The sequence below is a fragment of the Pseudophryne corroboree genome, chromosome 1 (assembly GCF_028390025.1).
Source record: "Pseudophryne corroboree isolate aPseCor3 chromosome 1, aPseCor3.hap2, whole genome shotgun sequence".
Lineage (NCBI taxonomy): Eukaryota > Metazoa > Chordata > Amphibia > Anura > Myobatrachidae > Pseudophryne > Pseudophryne corroboree.
This window is the reverse complement of record NC_086444.1, coordinates 315,175,901-315,195,914: the sequence shown is the minus strand read 5'-3', so window position 1 is coordinate 315,195,914 and position 20,014 is coordinate 315,175,901. Positions and strand designations below refer to the sequence as shown.

Below are 20,014 nucleotides of genomic sequence, written 5' to 3'. Positions count from 1 at the left end.
GTTTCCTAAAGTCTGCCTTACCTCCGACTCCCTCCGACAGGGAGGCGGGATTAGAAGCTATTCACAAGCTGTATTCCCAGCAGGTGATAATCAAGGTACCCCTCCTGCAACAAGGAAAGGGGTATTATTCCACGCTATTTGTGGTACCGAAGCCGGACGGCTTGGTGAGACCCATTTTAAATCTAAAGTCATTGAGCACTTACAATGGTGTCTCTGGACATCAAGGATGCTTACCTCCATGTCCCAATTGACCCTTCTCACCAAGGGTATCTCAGGTTTGTGGTACAGAACTGCCACTATCAGTTTCAAACGCTGCCGTTTGGATTGTCCACGGCACCCCTGGTCTTTACCAAAGTAATGGCCGAAATGATGATACTCCTTCGAAGAAAGGGAGTTTTTATTATCCCTTACTTGGACGATCTCCTGATAAGGGCAAGATCCAGGGAACAGTTGGTGGTCGGGGTGGCACTATCTCAAGTAGTGTTGCAGCAGCACGGTTGGATTCTCAATATTCCAAAATCGCAGCTGATCCCGACGACACGTCTTCTATTCCTGGGGATGATTCTGGACACAGTTCAGAAGAAGGTATTTCTCCCGGAGGAGAAAGCCAGGGAGTTATCCGAGCTAGTCAGAAACCTCCTAAAACCAGGCCAAGTGTCAGTGCATCAATGCACAAGGGTTCTGGGAAAAATGGTGGCTTCTTACGAAGCAATTCCATTCGGCAAATTCCACGCAAGAACTTTCCAGTGGGACCTGCTGGACAAATGGTCCGGATCGCATCTTCAGATGCATCGGCGGATAACCCTGTCACCAAAAGACAAGGGTGTCTCTCCTGTGGTGGTTGCAGGGTGCTCATCTTCTAGAGGGCCGCAGATTCGGCATTCAGGACTGGGTCCTGGTGACCACGGATGCCAGCCTGCGAGGCTGGGGAGCAGTCACACAGGGAAGGAATTTCCAGGGCTTGTGGTCAAGCCTGGAGACTTCACTTCACATAAATATCCTGGAGCTAAGGGCCATTTACAATGCCCTAAGCCAAGCAAGACCTCTGCTTCAAGGTCAGCCGGTGCTGATCCAGTCGGACAACATCACGGCAGTCGCCCACGTAAACAGGCAGGGCGGCACAAGAAGCAGGAGGGCGATGGCAGAAGCTGCAAGGATTCTCCGATGGGCGGAAAATCATGTGATAACACTGTCAGCAGTGTTCATTCCGGGAGTGGACAACTGGGAAGCAGACTTCCTCAACACGACCTCCACCCGGGAGAGTGGGGACTTCACCCAGAAGTCTTCCACATGATTGTAGACCGTTGGGAAAAACCAAAGGTGGACATGATGGCGTCCCGCCTCAACAAAAAACTAGACAGATATTGCGCCAGGTCAAGGGACCCTCAAGCAATAGCTGTGGACGCTCTGGTGACACCATGGGTATACCAGTCGGTGTATGTGTTCCCTCCTCTGCCTCTCATACCCAAGGTGCTGAGAATTATACGGCGGAGAGGAGTAAGAACTATTCTCGTAGCTCCGGATTGGCCAAGAAGGACTTGGTACCCGGAACTTCAAGAAATGCTCACAGAGGACCCGTGGCCTCTACCTCTGAGAAGGGACCTGCTCCAGCAGGGACCCTGTCTGTTCCAAGACTTACCGCTGCTGCGTTTGACGGCATGGCGGTTGAACGCCGGATCCTAAAGGAAAAAGGCATTCAAGACGAAGTCATCCCTACTTTGATAAAAGCCAGAAAGGATGTAACCGCAAAGCATTATCACCGCATCTGGCGGAAATATGTTGCGTGGTGCGAGGCCAAAAAGGCCCCAACGGAGGAATTTCGACTGGGTCGATTCCTGCATTTCCTGCAAGCAGGAGTGTCTATGGGCCTCAAATTGGGATCCATTAAGGTTCAGATTTCGGCCCTGTCGAGTTTCTTTCAAAAAGAACTGGCTTCAGTGCCTGAAGTCCAGACGTTTGTTAAGGGAGTGCTACATATACAGCCTCCTTTTGTGCCTTCAGTGGCACCTTGGGATACAAATGTTGTTTTGAATTTCCAAAAATCACATTGGTCTGAACCACTTAAAACGGTGGATTTAAAATATCTCACGTGGAAAGTGGTCATGCTGTTGGTCCTGGCTTCGGCCAGGCGGGTGTCAGAATTGGAGGCTTTATCCTGTAAAAGCCCTTATCTGATTTTTCATATGGACAGGGCAGAATTGAGGACTCGTCCTCAGTTTCTCCCTAAGGTGTTTTCAGCTTTTCACCTGAACCAGCCTATTGTGGTACCTGCGGCTACTAAAGACTTGGAGGACTCCAAGTTGCTGGACGTTGTCAGGGCCCTGAAAATATATGTTTCCAGGACGGCTGGAGTCAGAAAATCTGACTCGCTATTTATCCTGTACGCACCCAACAAGCTGGGTGCTCCTGTTTCTAAGCAGACTACTGCTCGCTGGATTTGTAGTACAATTCAGTTTGCACATTCTGTGACAGGCATGCCACAGCCAAAATCTGTAAAAGCCCATTCCACAAGGAAGGTGGGCTCATCTTGGGCGGTTGCCCGAGGGGTCTCTGCTCTGCAACTTTGCCGAGCTGCTACTTGGTCAGGGTCAAATACTTTTGTAAAATCTTACAAATTTGACACTCTGGCTGAGGAGGACCTGGAGTTCCCTCATTCGGTGCTGCAGAGTCATCCGCACTCTCCCGCCCGTTTGGGAGCTTTGGTATAATCCCCATGGTCCTTACGGAGTTCCCAGCATCCACTAGGACGTCAGAGAAAATAAGAATTTACTTACCGATAATTCTATTTCTCGTAGTCCGTAGTGGATGCTGGGCGCCCATCCCAAGTGCGGATTGTCTGCAATACTTGTACATAGTTATTGTTAACTAATCGGGTTATTGTTGTGAGCCATCTATCCAGAGGCTCCTTCTGTTATCATGCTGTTAACTGGGTTCATATCACAGGTTGTACGGTGTGATTGGTGTGGCTGGTATGAGTCTTACCCGGGATTCAAAATCCTTCCTTATTGTGTACGCTCGTCCGGGCACAGTATCTAACTGAGGCTTGGAGGAGGGTCATAGGGGGAGGAGCCAGTGCACACCAGGTAGTCCTAAAGCTTTAGTTTTGTGCCCAGTCTCCTGCGGAGCTGCTATTCCCCATGGTCCTTACGGAGTTCCCAGCATCCACTACGGACTACGAGAAATAGAATTATCGGTAAGTAAATTCTTATTTTATTCTGGGGGTGGACAACTGGGAAGCGGACTTCCTGAGTCGCCACGATCATCACCTGGGAAAGTGGGGTCTCCACCACCTGGTGTTTCAACAGATCATCGACTTGAGGGGCTGCCCACAGATAGACTTGATGGCTACTCGACTCAACAAGAAGCTTCCCTGGTATTGCTCAAGAACCAGGGACCCTCAAGCGAGGGCAATAGACACGCTGACGTATCCTTGGCCTTATCGGTTGGTCTACCTTTTTCCTCTGATTCCGTTGCTCCCGAGGGTGCTCAAAAGAATCCGTAATTAGGGAGTCCAGGCAATTCTGATTGCCCCGGATTGGCCTCGGAGGGCATGGTACGCAGATCTTCTGGACATGTCCATGACAGACCCTTGGCCTCTGCCACTGAGAAAAGATCTTCTGCAACAAGGCCCGTTTGTATACCCGGACTTACGGCGACTTCGTTTGACGGCTTGGAGGTTGAGCGGAACATCCTAGCTTGCAAAGGCCTTTCCAAGAATGTTATTGCAACCATGGTTCAGGCCAGAAAACCTGTAACGTCAAAATACTATCATCATATCTGGAGGAGATATGTCTCCTGGTGCGAGGAACGCACATATCCACCTGCAGAGTTCCACTTAGGACGTTTCTTACGTTTCCTGCAGGCTGGTGTGGATAAGGGCTTACGTCAGGGGTCCCTTAAGGTCGAGATTTCAGCACTCACAATTTTCTTCCAGAAGAAGTTGACAGTGTTGCCAAAAGTTCAGACCTCCTTGCAGGGAGTTCTCCACATACAGCCTCCATTTATGCCGCCCACGGCACCCTGGCACTTAAATGTGGTGTTGGAATTTCTACACTCCTCCCAGTTTGAACCTTTGACAACGGTAGAAGACAAGTACCTCCCATGGAAGACGGTGTTGTTGCTGGCCCTGGCTTCTGCTACGCGTGTCTCAGAATTGGGGGCCTTATCGTGTAAAAGTCCCTACTTGGTCTTTTACGAGTTCAGAGCTGAGCTAAGGACTAGACGGCAATTCCTGCCAAAGGTTGTCTCTGCATTCCACTCGAATCAACCGATTTGTAGCCCCGTCAAGTTCTGGTACATCTGCTTCTCCGGAGTCGTTAGATGCTGTGAGAACCTTGAAGATCTATGTCAAGTGAATGGCTCGGATCAGAAAGACTGATTCCTTGTTCGTGCTATATGATGCGCTGGAAAAGGGTTGCCGTGCTTCTAAGCAGTCCATTGCTCGTTGGATTAGGTTGACTATCCAACAGGCCTATGTGTCTGCAGCCTTGCCTGTTCCACAGTCTCTGACGGCCTACTCTACAAGATAAGTGGGGTCTTCCTGGGTGGCTGCCCGTGGAGTCTCGGCCTTGCAACTATGTCGAGCTGCTACCTGGTCGGGGAAGAATACCTTTGTGAAGTTCTACAAGTTTGATACCCAGTTTGGGCAGGCGGTACTGCGGGTGTCTCCGCACATTCCTGTCCGTTCTGGATGCTTTGGGATGTCCCCATCGTATTAAGTAAACCCCAGTATCCCTTATGGATGCCAGAGAAAATGGGATTTTAATACCTACCGGTAAATCCCTTTCTCATAGTCCATAAGGGATACTGGGCGCCTGCCTCAGTGCATTGACTTATCTGCAGGTTTTTTTCTTTTCCAAAAGTTACCTGTTCAGCTGTTACTGTTTTTTTCCAGCCGTTGCTGGTTGTTTTATGTTATGGTGTACTGGTGTGTGAATCTTACCACTCGTTATGTTCCTTCTCTCAAGTATGCCCTATTCTCTCACGTATGCACTATCTTACTTATAACTGCATGTAGGAAAGGGCATAGAGGGGAGGAGCCAGCACACCCAATTTAAAAAAAATCCTTTGGACCCCTTCTATACCCCAACGTATTACATACACCCCAGTATCCCTTATGGACTACGAGAAAGAGATTTACCGGTAGGTATTAAAATCCCGTTTTCTTTTTAATCCTTTTTACTACTACTATACTGGCCCAATGGCCCTTGCTCTGTGATTTCATTATTGGAGCACAGCCACGGAATGGTTGTGTTCTGCGCTCATTTTTGCTCTTAAATTAAATGACAGTTGAACCTGAAATAGAAGTGTTGTTCATGGAAACCTTTGTTTCTATGCTCATCAGACACCCAGTTAGTAGGAATACTCTGTGTGGAGTCTTTCTGGGATAAAAATGGTTGGTATGAGTGCAAATGTTGAAAAATATCTAAAAGGTCCTATGCACAGGCAAAATCTGGCACCTAAACGTGTGTGGTGAAATTGGAAGGTTGGATGCTTGGCTGTTAGACAGAATGATACTGGGGGGCACAGTCAGAGGAATGGGACAGCGCACAATGTCAGATCATGGTTCTTGTTAAACAGAATTTGACACCATTTCTAATTAACATCTGGTTACTGTATGGACCTATACACACACTTTAATTTGTATCCAATTCTGTTTAGAAGCCTAATTGACTGGCACATTTGCACGGTATATGTTCTTTCTCTAACGTCCTAAGTGGATGCTGGGGACTCCGTAAGGACCATGGGGAATAGCGGCTCCGCAGGAGACTGGGCACATCTAAAGAAAGCTTTAGGACTATCTGGTGTGCACTGGCTCCTCCCCCTATGACCCTCCTCCAAGCCTCAGTTAGATCTTTGTGCCCGAACGAGAAGGGTGCACACTAGGGGCTCTCCTGAGCTTCTTAGTGAAAGTTTTAGTTTAGGTTTTTTATTTTCAGTGAGACCTGCTGGCAACAGGCTCACTGCATCGAGGGACTAAGGGGAGAAGAAGCGAACTCACCTGCGTGCAGAGTGGATTGGGCTTCTTAGGCTACTGGACATTCGCTCCAGAGGGACGATCACAGGCCCAGCCTGGATGGGTCCCAGAGCCGCGCCGCCGGCCCCCTTACAGAGCCAGAAGGCAGAAGAGGTCCGGAAAATCGGCGGCAGAAGACGTCCTGTCTTCAACAAGGTAGCGCACAGCACTGCAGCTGTGCGCCATTGCTCTCAGCACACTTCATACTCCGGTCACTGAGGGTGCAGGGCGCTGGGGGGGGGCGCCCTGAGACGCAATAAAAAACACCTTGGATGGCAAAAAATGCATCACATATAGCTCCTGGGCTATATGGATGCATTTAACCCCTGCCAGAATACATAGAAAAACGGGAGATAAGGCCGCCGATAAGGGGGCGGAGCCTATCTCCTCAGCACACTGGCGCCATTTTCCCTCACAGCTCCGTTGGAGGGAAGCTCCCTGTCTCTCCCCTGCAGTCACTACACTACAGAAAGGGTTAAAAAAGAGAGGGGGGGCACTAATTATGCGCAGTATTAAATATACAGCAGCTATAAGGGGAAAAACACTTATATAAGGTTATCCCTGTATATATATAGCGCTCTGGTGTGTGCTGGCAAACTCTCCCTCTGTCTCCCCAAAGGGCTAGTGGGGTCCTGTCCTCTATCAGAGCATTCCCTGTGTGTGTCCTGTATGTCGGTACGTTTGTGTCGACATGTATGAGGAGAAAAATGATGTGGAGACGGAGCAGATTGCCTGTAATAGTGATGTCACCCCCTAGGGGGTCGACACCTGAGTGGATGAACTGTTGGAAGGAATTACGTGACAGTGTCAGCTCTGTATAAAAGACAGTGGTTGACATGAGACAGCCGGCTACTCAGCTTGGGCCTGTCCAGACGTCTCATAGGCCGTCAGGGGCTCTAAAGCGCCCGTTACCTCAGATGGCAGATATAGACGCCGACACGGATACTGACTCCAGTGTCGACGGTGAAGAGACAAATGTGACTTCCAGTAGGGCCACACGTTACATGATTGAGGCAATGAAAAATGTTTTACACATTTCTGATAATACGAGTACCACCAAAAAGGGGTATTATGTTCGGTGAGGAAAAACTACCTGTAGTTTTCCTGAATCTGAGAAATTAAATGAGGTGTGTGATGATGCGTGGTTTTCCCCCGATAACAACTGATAATTTCTAAAATGTTATTGGCATTATATCCTTTCCCGCCAGAGGTTAGGGTGCGTTGGGAAACACCCCCTAGCGTGGATAAAGCGCTCACACGCTTGTAAGGGCTCTACCCTCTCCTGAGATGGCCGCCCTTAAGGATCCTGCTGATAGAAAGCAGGAGGGAATCCTAAAATGTATTTACACACATACTGGTGTTATACTGCGACCAGCAATCGCCTCAGCCTTGATGTGCAGTGCTGGGTTGGCGTGGTCGGATTCCCTGACTAAAAATATTGATACCCTAGATAGGGACAGTATATTTTTGCCTATAGAGCATTTAAAAGATGCATTTCTATATATGCGTGATGCACAGCGGAATATTTGCCGACTGGCATCAAGTCTAAGTGCGTTGTCCATTTCTACCAGTAGAAGGTTATGGACACGTCAGTGGTCAGGTGATGCGTATTCCAAACGGCATTTGGAAGTATTGCCTTATTAAAGGGAGGAGTTATTTGGGGTCGGTCTTTCAAACCTGGTGGCCACGGCAACAGCTGGGAAATCCACGTTTGTACCCCAGGTCGCCTCTCAACATGAGAAGACGCCGTATTATCAGGCGCAGTCTTTTCGTGGACAAGCGGGCAAAAGGTTCCTCATTTCTGCCCCGTGACAGAGGGAGAGGAAAAAGGCTGCAGAAATCAGCCAGTTCCCAGGAACAGAAACCCTCTCCCGCCTCTGCCAAGCCCTCCGTATGACGCTGGGGCTTTACAAGCAGAATCAGGCACGGTGGGGGGCCCGTCTCAATGAATTTCAGCGCGCAGTGGGCTCACTCGCAAGTAGACCCCTGGATCCTTCAGGTGATATCTCAGGGGTACAAATTAGAATTCGAGACGTCTCCCCCTCGCCGTTTCCTAAAGTCTGCTTTACCGATGTCTCCTTCTGACAAGGAGACAGTTTTGGAAGCCATTCACAAGCTGTATTCCCAGCAGGTGATAATCAAGGTACCCCTCCTGCAACAGGGAACGGGGTATTATTCCACACTGTTGTGGTACCGAAGCCGGACGGCTCGGTGAGACCGATTCTAAATCTAAAATCTTTGAACACTTACATACAGAGGTTCAAATTCAAGATTGAGTCACTCAGAGCAGTGATTGCGAACCTGGAAGAAGGGGACTACATGATGTCTCGGGACATCAAGGATGCTTACCTTCATGTCAAAATTTACCCTTCTCATCAAGGGTACCTCAGGTTTATGGTACAGAACTGTCACTATCAGTTCAGACGCTGCCGTAGGGATGGTCCACGGCACCCCGGGTCTTTACCAAGGTAATGGCCGAAATGATGATATTCCTTCGAAGGAAGGGAATTTTAGTTATCCCTTACTTGGACGATTCCCTGATAAGGGTAAGATCCAGGGAACAGTTGGAGGTCGGTGTAGCACTATCTCAGGTAGTGTTGCGGCAGCACGATTGGATTCTCAATATTCCAAAATCGCAGCTGGTTCCGATGACTTGTCTTCTGTTCCTAGGGATGATCCTGGACACAGTCCAGAAAAAGGTGTTTCTCCCGGAGGAGGAAGCCAGGGAGTTATCCGAGCTAGTCAGGAACCTCCTAAAACCGAGCCAAGTCTCAGTGCATCAATGCACAAGGGTTCTGGGTAAAATGGTGGCTTCCTACGAAGCAATCCCATTCGGCAGATTCCACGCAAGAACTTTCCAGTGGGACCTGCTGGACAAATGGTCCGGGTCGCATCTTCAGATGCATCAGCGGATAACCCTGTCACCAAGGACAAGGGTGTCCCTCCTGTGGTGGTTGCAGAGTGCTCATCTTCTAGAGGGCCGCAGATTCGGCATTCAGGACTGGGTCCTGGTGACCACGGATGCCAGCCTGCGAGGCTGGGGAGCAGTCACACAGGGAAGGAATATCCAGGGCTTATGGTCAAGCCTGGAGACATCACTTCACATAAATATCCTGAAGCTAAGGGCCATTTACAATGCTCTAAGCTTAGCAAGACCTCTGCTTCAAGGTCAGCCGGTGTTGATCCAGTCGGACAACATCACGGCAGTCACCCACGTAAACAGACAGGGTGGCACAAGAAGCAGGAGGGCAAATGGCAGAAGCTGCAAGGACTCTTCGCTGGGCGGAAAATCATGTGATAGCACTGTCAGCAGTATTCATTCCGGGAGTGGACAACTGGGAAGCAGACTTCCTCAGCACGACCTCCACCCGGGAGAGTGGGGACTTCACCCAGAAGTCTTCCACATGATTATAAACCGTTGGGAAAAACTCGACAGGTATTGCGCCAGGTCAAGGGACCCTCAGGCAATAGCTGTAGACGCTCTGGTAACACCGTGGGTGTACCAGTCAGTGTATGTGTTCCCTCCTCTGCCTCTCATACCCAAGGTACTGAGATTGATAAGATGGAGAGGAGTAAGCACTATATTCGTGGCTCCGGATTGGCCAAGAAGGACTTGGTAACCGGAACTTCAAGAGATGCTCACGGAGGATCCGTGGCCTCTACCTCTAAGAAGGGACCTGCTCCAGCAAGGACCCTGTCTGTTCCAAGACTTACCGCGGCTGCGTTTGACGGCATGGCGGTTGAACGCCGGATCCTGAAGGAAAAAAGGCATTCCGGATGAAGTCATCCCTATCCTGATCAAAACCAGGAAGGATGTAACCGCAAAACATTATCACCGCATTTGGCGAAAATATGTTGCGTGGTGCGAGGCCAGTAAGGCCCGACGGAGGAAATTCAACTGGGTCGATTCCTGCATTTCCTGCAAACAGGAGTGTCTATGGGCCTGAAATTGGGGTCCATTAAGGTTCAAATTTCGGCCCTGTCAATTTTCTTCCAAAAAGAACTAGCTTCAGTCCCTGAAGTTCAGACGTTTGTAAAAGGGGTACTGCATATACAGCCTCCTTTTGTGCCTCCAGTGGCACTTTGGGATCTCAATGTAGTTTTTGGGTTCCAAAAGTCACATTGGTTTGAACCACTTAAATCTGTGGAGTTAAAATATCTCACATGGAAAGTGGTCATGCTGTTGGCCCTGGCCTGGGCCAGGCGCGTGTCAGAATTGGCGGCTTTATCCTGTAAAAGCCCTTATCTGATTTTCCATTCGGACAGGGCGGAATTGAGGACTCGTCCTCAGTTTCTCCCTAAGGTGGTTTCAGCGTTTCACCTGAACCAACCTATTGTGGTGCCTGCGGCTACTAGGGACTTGGAGGACTCCAAGTTGCTAGACGTTGTCAGGGCCCTGAAAATATATGTTTCCAGGACGGCTGGAGTCAGGAAAACTGACTCGCTGTTTATCCTGTATGCACCCAACAAGCTGGGTGCTCCTGCTTCTAAGCAGACTATTGCTCGTTGGATTTGTGGTACAATTCAGCTTGCACATTCTGTGGCAGGCCTGCCACAGCCAAAAATCTGTAAATGCCCACTCCACAAGGAAGGTGGGCTCATCTTGGGCGGCTGCCCGAGGGGTCTCGGCTTTACAACTTTGCCGAGCAGCTACTTGGTCAGGAGCAAATACGTTTGTAAAATTCTACAAAATTGATACCCTGGCTGAGGAGGACCTGGAGTTCTCTCATTTGGTGCTGCAGAGTCATCCGCACTCTCCCGCCCGTTTGGGAGCTTTGGTATAATCCCCATGGTCCTTACGGAGTCCCCAGCATCCACTTAGGACGTTAGAGAAAATAAGAATTTACTTACCGATAATTCTATTTCTCGTAGTCCGTAGTGGATGCTGGGCGCCCATCCCAAGTGCGGATTGTCTGCAATACTGGTACATAGTTATTGTTACCAAAAAATCGGGTTATTGCTGTAGTGAGCCATCTTTTCTAGAGGCTCCTCTGTTATCATGCTGTTAACTGGGTTCAGATCACAAGTTGTATGGTGTGATTGGTGTGGCTGGTATGAGTCTTACCCGGGATTCAAGATCCTTCCTTATTGTGTACGCTCGTCCGGGCACAGTATCCTAACTGAGGCTTGGAGGAGTGTCATAGGGGGAGGAGCCAGTGCACACCAGATAGTCCTAAAGCTTTCTTTAGATGTGCCCAGTCTCCTGCGGAGCCGCTATTCCCCATGGTCCTTACGGAGTCCCCAGCATCCACTACGGACTACGAGAAATAGAATTATCGGTAAGTAAATTCTTATTTTTACAAGCATATATTCTAAGATTTTTAAATAATTTCCAGGGATATACCTGGGCCCGATGCAAGCGAGGACACGGATGCAAAATGCAGATGTTTGGTACTTTGCGCTTGTGCCGGACCTGTACTACGCATGTGCAGCACAGGTCCTGTGTTGTCAGACGCAGCATGGCTGCAGACGTCAAGTGGTTAACAGTCTGCAGCCATTTGAGGGAAGGTAGGGGGCAGAGATATCTGCCATTTCACAAAATGGTGGAGTGTTGCCTCAGTTTTATGGGAGTGCCAAGGCCAGGGTCTCTGTTTTGCACAGTCATTTCCTGGCCTCTGTAGACCAGGGAGCATACCACAGATGTGCATGCAAGACTGCTAATTATGTTAGTGGATAGTGTCACCCACACTCAAGACAGTTTGTTTGTGATAAAGCGGGGAACCACCACACAATAAACGTACACAGTATAGATGGGAAGCGGTTAAAATACAGCTAGTCGGTGGTCACAATGCCGGCGCCGGAATCCTGACTAGCAGTGAAATGCCGCCTCCGAAATACCCCTGCCACAGGCTATTAATATATAGCAATACATACGCTATATAATCCTATGATTTTTTAAAAAATTATATCTGATAGCTTAATGTTAATGTATTAAATAGAGCATCATTTGTTTTGCAATCTATGTACCCAAAGTTCCTACTTTGCTTTCAGGCATTCTTTTTGTTGCTGTATACATAAACATTTTCAAAAGGTAATGAAGGTCACACAGCTATTTTAATAATGTTGAATTTGGTTTCTTTTGTGTTTCAGGAGTTAAGGCCAAAGAGCTTGGATATTAAGCAGGAAGAGCTGGGGGACATGGTGGATAAGGAGATGGCATCCACCTCTGCAGCTATTGAGGATGCAGTGCGAAGGATTGAGGTGGGCAGGAGACCCTGTATTAGCAGGACTGCAGGGTGGGGCTTACCTACGTTTGTTACATGACAGATGACAACTGACTAGTGACGACAGATTATTTGACCTGTTTAGAGTCTAATGGTTAGCCTTGCTTTTATTGGTACAATTGTAGGCAAATAAGATTATAGCAAATGTAAAGAAACAGCTGTGTTATGACACCTGTAAAAATCAAACTAGTTCATTACGTAAATGGGTTTTAAGGCTATCCATTCTTCAGCACAGGTGATTTAATTAGTAGCCCAGTAATTTTGATGTAACCATCTGCTGAAGCATGGATATCCTTTAACCTGGACTGTAAAGGGGCTTTGAGGACAGAGTTTTGGAAAAGCTACAGTAAGCAAGTATGTACTACTACTCAACATAGTATGTTTCTCTTTAGATTTCATGTTGCATTTTCTAGCAGTACATATGACTTGAATCCACTGCGAAACAGGTGTATTATATATTTAACCCCTCTTCCCTCCAACCAGCAGAGAGGTAGGGTCAGTGGTCTTAGGGCACCTGCGGGCACTTTACGAATGCTGCATTTAATTGTGGCTGGAGAGATTTGATTCTCTGCAGTGTCTTTAGTACTAATTTGGGGGAGAATATCATTTTCGTTACTGTAAATAATTCCTCCTTTTAAGTGATTCTGATGCTAGAAATCTTTTTGATAAGTATTTATCCTTTTCCCCCCCCCTTTAAAATATGATTGAAACGTCAATGTATACATGAAAGACACAAATGCAAATTTATCATGACCTATTCATTATATAAATAATAAAAGAACCGGAATCCAAAATCCAGTAGAGTAACCAATTTTACAATAAGGAAGCAAGGGGGTACGGCATGATGTGGCAAACTGTGAAGAAAGATAGGAAAGAGATGACATGGTGAAAATAATAAAAAGGAGGAGAGAAAGAGCTGACCCGATGGCACTACATCCATTACCTAGGGCAGTTCAAAGCCATGGGCTTCAAGCTTACTACTTCTTCAAATTTCACCCTGTGATGCAGGCAGCCAGTTGACAAGACAAGAATATCATAATAGGGTTGTTATGCATAAACCATTATATGCACTTCAGGTGCTGTAAGCTGGGAGCAGTATAGACAGAGTATATGGGGCTTGTGCTCCAGGCACTAGCCCTACCCACTGGCCTCATAGTAGAGTACCTAACCTGACCAGCACCCCGGCCTCCGGAACAATCCCATGGAGTGAGAGAGGAATCGGGGCAGAGGGAGTACATTCATCTTCACCAAATAGATACGATCTATCCAAGAGAGAAAGTGGACAGACTGTGTTAAGATCCAATTTAATTTGAGTAAAGATGCAACAGGATAATTAGCTTGTTAGAGTTGATGGGTGTGTGTGTGTGTGTGTGTGTGTGTGTGTGTTGTACTCTGGTGTTAAATCTTCTGGGGGTGCCAATGGAAGGGGAAAGCCTCTTCAAGGGAGGTCCTGACTTTGCCAGAGACAAAGTGTTTAAAATAGATCAGTGTGGTGTCTGTAAACTACCCTTTCTTGTTTTACCTGTTGTGCTGCGGAAGCCACTCCTCTTTTAGGGTTAAAGCTCAGTTGCTATAATGGCAGAGGGAGTGGTGGTTTGATTGTGCTTAAAGTGGTTTGTTACCATTTAACTTTCCAAGCAATTCACCAATCTCAATGGCCTTTCAACCCCTGACCCAGTGAAGAAAATGGAAGACTGACTCATCCTCATGTATATACAAAACCATTGTCCCCAAATAGTTTTATTTTTATGTGTATATATATATATGTGTATATGTATGTATATATATATATATATATATATATATATATATATGTGTATATATATATATATATATATATTTTTTTTTTTTTTTTCACAAGGTATAGGCACTCACCACTAAAATCATCAAACTAGCCAAATAGGCTGGTACATAGTCGACGTTTCGGTCCCTTAATGGGCCTTTGTCAAGAAATACAGCAGTGCAACAGAATCATCCTGAGACCCATGGATGTCTCCCATGTCGCTGCGGCGAGCGCTGCCCCGGGTGGAACATGGAAGCTGAGCCGGGTGGAACGCATTGCTGTTCCCATGGTGATCAGCTCCGTCCGCCGGAAGTAGCGCTGGGCGCCGCTGCTCGAACAGGGAGTGCACTGGTCTCAGCTGATATAGGTGAGTATGATCCTATGGGGGGTATTTAAGTGTGTTGCAAAGGTTATTGTGTATGTTGGTGTTGTCCTGAGGAAGGGGCTGTGACCCCGAAAACGTTTGACCATTGTCTACCAATACAAGCTGCTTTACCTATTTATGAAGTCTCTTGAGTGCCTTTTATTTGGAGAAATAATCGTTATTGAGGAATTGCACCTGGAGCCGCTGCCTATTTACTAGAGTGCCGACATAATATGTATGTGTGTGTTTTATACACGTGTGTGTGTGTGTGTGTGTGTGTGTGTGTGTGTATGTATGTATGTATGTATGTATGTATGTATGTATATATATATATATATATATATATATATATAATAAGAATTTACTTACCGATAATTCTATTTCTCGGAGTCCGTAGTGGATGCTGGGGTTCCTGAAAGGACCATGGGGAATAGCGGCTCCGCAGGAGACAGGGCACAAAAAGTAAAGCTTTTCCAGATAAGGTGGTGTGCACTGGCTCCTCCCCCTATGACCCTCCTCCAGACTCCAGTTAGGTACTGTGCCCGGACGAGCGTACACAATAAGGGAGGATTTTGAATCCCGGGTAAGACTCATACCAGCCACACCAATCACACCGTACAACTTGTGATCTAAACCCAGTTAACAGTATGATAACAAAAGGAGCCTCTGAAAGACGGCTTCCTACAACAATAACCCGATTTTTGTAACAATAACTATGTACAAGTATTGCAGAATAATCCGCACTTGGGATGGGCGCCCAGCATCCACTACGGACTCCGAGAAATAGAATTATCGGTAAGTAAATTCTTATTTTCTCTATCGTCCTAGTGGATGCTGGGGTTCCTGAAAGGACCATGGGGATTATACCAAAGCTCCCAAACGGGCGGGAGAGTGCGGATGACTCTGCAGCACCGAATGAGAGAACTCCAGGTCCTCTTTTGCCAGGGTATCAAATTTGTAAAATATTACAAACGTGTTCTCCCCCGACCACGTAGCTGCTCGGCAGAGTTGTAATGCCGAGACCCCTCGGGCAGCCGCCCAAGATGAGCCCACCTTCCTTGTGGAATGGGCATTTACATATTTTTTGCTGTGGCAAGCCTGCCACAGAATGTGCAAGCTGAATTGTACTACAAATCCAACGAGCAATAGTCTGCTTAGAAGCAGGAGCACCCAGCTTGTTGGGTGCATACAGGATAAACAGCAAGTCAGATTTCCTGACTCCAGCCGACCTGGAAACTATATTTTCAGGGCCCTGACAACATCCAGCAACTTGGAGTCCTCCAAGTCCCTAGTAGCCGCAGGCACCACAATAAGCTGGTTCAGGTGAAACGCTGACACCACCTTAGGGAGAAACTGGGGACGAGTCCACAGCTTTGCTCTGTCCGAATGGACAATCAGATATGGCTTTGTGAGATAAAGCCGCCAATTCTGACACTCGCCTGGCCGAGGCCAGGACCAACAGCATGGTCACTTTCCATGTGAGATATATCAAATCCACAGATTTGAGTTGTTTAAAACAATGTGATTTTAGGAATCCCAAACTACGTTGAGATCGCCCAGTGCCACTGGAGACATCAAAAAGGGGTTGTATATGCAGTACTCCCTTAACAACTTCTGGACTTCAGGAACTGAAGCCAATTTCTTTCTGGAAGAAAATCGACCGGTCGAAATTTGAACCTTAATGGACCCCAATTTGAGACCCATATACACTCCTGCTTGCAGGAAATGTAGGAATTAACCTAGTTGAAATTCTTCCGTGGAGCCTTCCTGGCCTCACACCATGGAACATATTTTCACCTAAGCGGTGATAATGTTGTGCGGTCACCTCCTTCCTGGCTCTGACCAGGGTAGGGATGACCTCTTCCGGAATGCCTTTTTCCCTTAGGATCCGGCGTTCACCCGCCCTGGCGTCAACGCAGCTGCGGTAAGTCATGGAACAGACATGATTCTTGCTGAATCAAGATCCTTTCTAGTATCTCTTGAAGTTCCGGGTACCAAGTTCTTCTTGGCCCAAACCGGAACCACGAGTATAGTTCTTACTCCTCTCCTTCCTATCATTCTCCATACACTGGGTATGAAAGGCAGAGGAGGGAACACATACACCGACTGGTACACCCACGGTGTTACCAGAGCGTCCCAGCTATTGCCTGAGGGTCTCTAGACCTGGCGCTTCATGTGGGACGCCATCATAACCACCTTTGGTCTTTCCCAACGGTTTACAAACATGTGGAAACTTCCAGATGAAGTTCCCACTTTTCCGGGTGGAATTCATTTATGCTGAGGAAATCTTCCTAGTTGTCCACTCCCGGAATGAACACTGCTGACAGTGTTATCACATGATCTTTCGCCCAGCGAAGAATCCTTGCTGTCATTGCCCTCCTGCTTCTTGTGCCGCCCCGTCTGTTTACGTGGGCGACTGCCATGATGATGTCCTACTGGATCAGCACCGGTTGACTTTGAAGCAGAGGTCTTCCTAGGCTCAGAGCATCGTAAATTGCCCTTAGCTCCAGTATATTCATGTGGAGAGAAATCTCCAGACTTGACCACACTTCCTTGGAAATTTCTTCCTTGTGTGACTGTTCCCCAGCCTCTCAGGCTGGCATCCGTGGTCACCAGAACACAGTCCTGAATGCTGAATGTGCTGCCCTCTAGAAGATGAGCACTCTGCAGCCCCCACAGAAGAGACACCCTTGTCCTTGGAGACAGGGTTATCCGCTGATGCATCTGAAGATGCGATCCGGACCATTCGTCCAGCAAATCCCCCTGAAAAGTTTTGCGTGAGATCTGCCGAATGGAATCGCTTCGTAAGAAGCCACCATTTTTCCCAGGACTCCTGTGCATTGATGCACTGATACTTGGCCTGGATTTAGGAGGTTTCTGACTAGGTCGGATAACTCCCTGGCTTTCCCCTCCCGGAGAAATACCTCTTTCTGGACTATGCCCAGAATCATTCCTAGGAACAGCAGACGTATCATCGGAAAACAGCTGCGATTTTTGGAATATTTAGAATCCACTCGTGCTGTCGTAGAACTACTTTAGATAGTTCTTTTCCGACCTCCAACTGTTCTCTGGAAACTTGTCCCTTTCAGGATATCGTCCAAGTAAGGGATAATTTAGATGCCTTTCTTCTTTTAAGAATCATCTTTTCGGCCATTACCTTGGTAAAGGCCCGGGGTGCCGTGGATAATTCAACGGCAGCGTCTGAAACTGATATTGACAGTTCTGTATCACGAACCAGAGGTACCCTTGTTGAGAAGGGCAAATTTGGACATGGAGGTAATCCTTGATGTCCAGGGACACCATATAGTCCCCTTTTTTCCGGTTCTCTATCACTGCTCTGAGTGACTCCATCTTGATTTGAACCTTTTTATGTAAGTGTTCAAAGATTTCAGATTTAGACTATGTCTCACCAAGCCGTCTGGCTTCAGTACCACAATATAGTGTGGAGGACTAATACCCTTTTCCTTGTTGTAGGAGGGGTACTTTGATTATCACCTGCTGGAAATACAGCTTGTGAATTTTTTCCCAATACTGCCTCCTTGTCGGAGGGAGCCGTTGGTAAAGCAGGCTTCAGGAACCTGCGAGGAAAAAATGTCTCGACTCTCCAATCTGTACCCCTGGGATAATACTTGTATGATCTAGGGGTCAACTTGCGAGTGATCCCACTGCGCGCTGAGACTCTTGAGACTACCCCCCCACTGGTGGAGGGCTTCTTTTCCTGGGAAGGGGCTGCCTGCTGCAGTCTACTTCCCTTTCCTCTATGTCTGGGCAGATATGACTGGCCTTTTGCCCGCTTGCCCACATGGGAACGGAAGGATTGAGGCTGAAAAGACAGTGTCTTTTTCTGCTGAGATGTAACTTGGGGTAAAAAGGTTGGATTTCCCAGCTGTGGCCGTGGCCCCCAGGTCCGACGGACCGACCCCAAATAACTCCTTCCCTTTATACGGCAATACTTCCATGTGCCGTATGGGATCTGTATCACCTGACCACTGTCGTGTCCATGACATCTTCTGGGAGATATGGACAACGCACTTATCTTGATGCCAGAGTGCAAATCTGTGCATCTCGCATACATATATATAGAATGCATCCTATTAAATGCCCTATATCAATAAAATATTTTTAGTCAGGGAATTCGACCAAGCCAACCCAGCACTGCATCTCCAGGCTGATGGCGATCGCTGGTCGCAGTATAACCACCGTCTGTGTGTATATACTTTTTAGGATATTTTTCCAGCTGCCTATCAGCTGGCTCCTTGATAAGCGTGTGAGCGCCTTATCCACCCTAATGGGTGTTTCCCAACGCGCCCTAACTTCTGGCGGGAAAAGGTATAACGCCAATATTTGCTATCGGGGTAAACCCACGCATCATCACACACTTCATTTTATTTTATCTGATTCAGGAAAAACTACAGGTAGTTTTTTCACTTCCACATAATACCCTTTTTTGTGGTACTTGTAGTATCAGAAATATGTAACAGCTCCTTCATTGCCCTTAACGTGTGGCCCTAATGAGGAATACGTTTGTTTATTCACCGTCGACACTGGATTCAGTGTCCGTGTCTGTGTCTGTGTCGACCGACTGAGGTAAATGGGCGTTTTTTATAAAAAAACCCTGACGGTGTTTCTGAGACGCCTGGACCGTTACTAATTGTTTGTCGGCCGTCTCATGTCGTCAACCGACCTTGCAGCGTGTTGACATTCTCACGTAATTCCCTAAATAAGCCATCCATTCCGGTGTCGACTCCCTAGAGAGTGACATCACCATTACAGGCAATTTCTCCGCCTCCTCCAGCATCGTCCTCATACATGTCGACACACACGTACCGACACACAGCACACACACCTGGAATGCTCTGACAGAGGACAGGACCCCACTAGCCCTTTGGAGAGACAGAGGGAGAGTTTGCCAGCACACACCAAAAAACGCTATAATTACATAGGGACAACCTTATATAAGTGTTTCTCCCTAATAGCATCTTTATATATATATTTATATCGCCAATTTGTGCCCCCCCTCTCTGTTTAAACCCTGTTTCTGTAGTGCAGTGCAGGGGAGAGCCTGGGAGCCTTCTCTCCAGCCTTTCTGTGAGAGAAAAAATGGCGCTGTGTGCTGAGGAGATAGGCCCCGCCCCTTTTACGGCGGGCTCGTCTCCCGCTCTTTAGTGAAGTTTGGCAGGGGTTAAATATCTCCATATAGCCTCTGGGGGCTATATGTGAGGTATTTTTAGCCAGTATATAGGTTTACATTTGCCTCCCAGGGCGCCCCCCCCCAGCGCCCTGCACCCTCAGTGACAGCGTGTGAAGTGTGCTGAGAGGAAAATGGCGCACAGCTGCAGTGCTGTGCGCTACCTTTAGAAGACTGCAAGGGTCTTCAGCCGCCGATTCTGGACCTCTTCTAACTTCAGCATCTGCAAGGGGGCCGGCGGCGCGGCTCCGGTGACCATCCAGGCTGTACCTGTGATCGTCCCTCTGGAGCTAATGTCCAGTAGCCAAGAAGCCAATCCATCCTGCACGCAGGTGAGTTCACTTCTTCTCCCCTCAGTCCCTCGTTGCAGTGATCCTGTTGCCAGCAGGACTCACTGTAAAATAAAAAACCTAAGCTAAACTTTCTCTAAGCAGCTCTT

The 20,014-nt window shown here is 47.8% G+C and overlaps 1 protein-coding gene across 2 annotated transcripts in view; it reads left to right on the top strand.

Annotated features, from left to right (window-relative positions):
* HIP1R (huntingtin interacting protein 1 related) overlaps positions 1–20,014 on the top strand; it is a 315,167-nt gene that overhangs the window by 280,842 nt on the left and 14,311 nt on the right. For both annotated transcript variants that reach the window (XM_063964565.1, XM_063964563.1), the window contains exon 23: positions 12,107–12,217. In XM_063964565.1, coding sequence (XP_063820635.1) covers positions 12,107–12,217 — 111 coding nt within the window. The remainder of the gene's footprint in view (positions 1–12,106; positions 12,218–20,014) is intronic.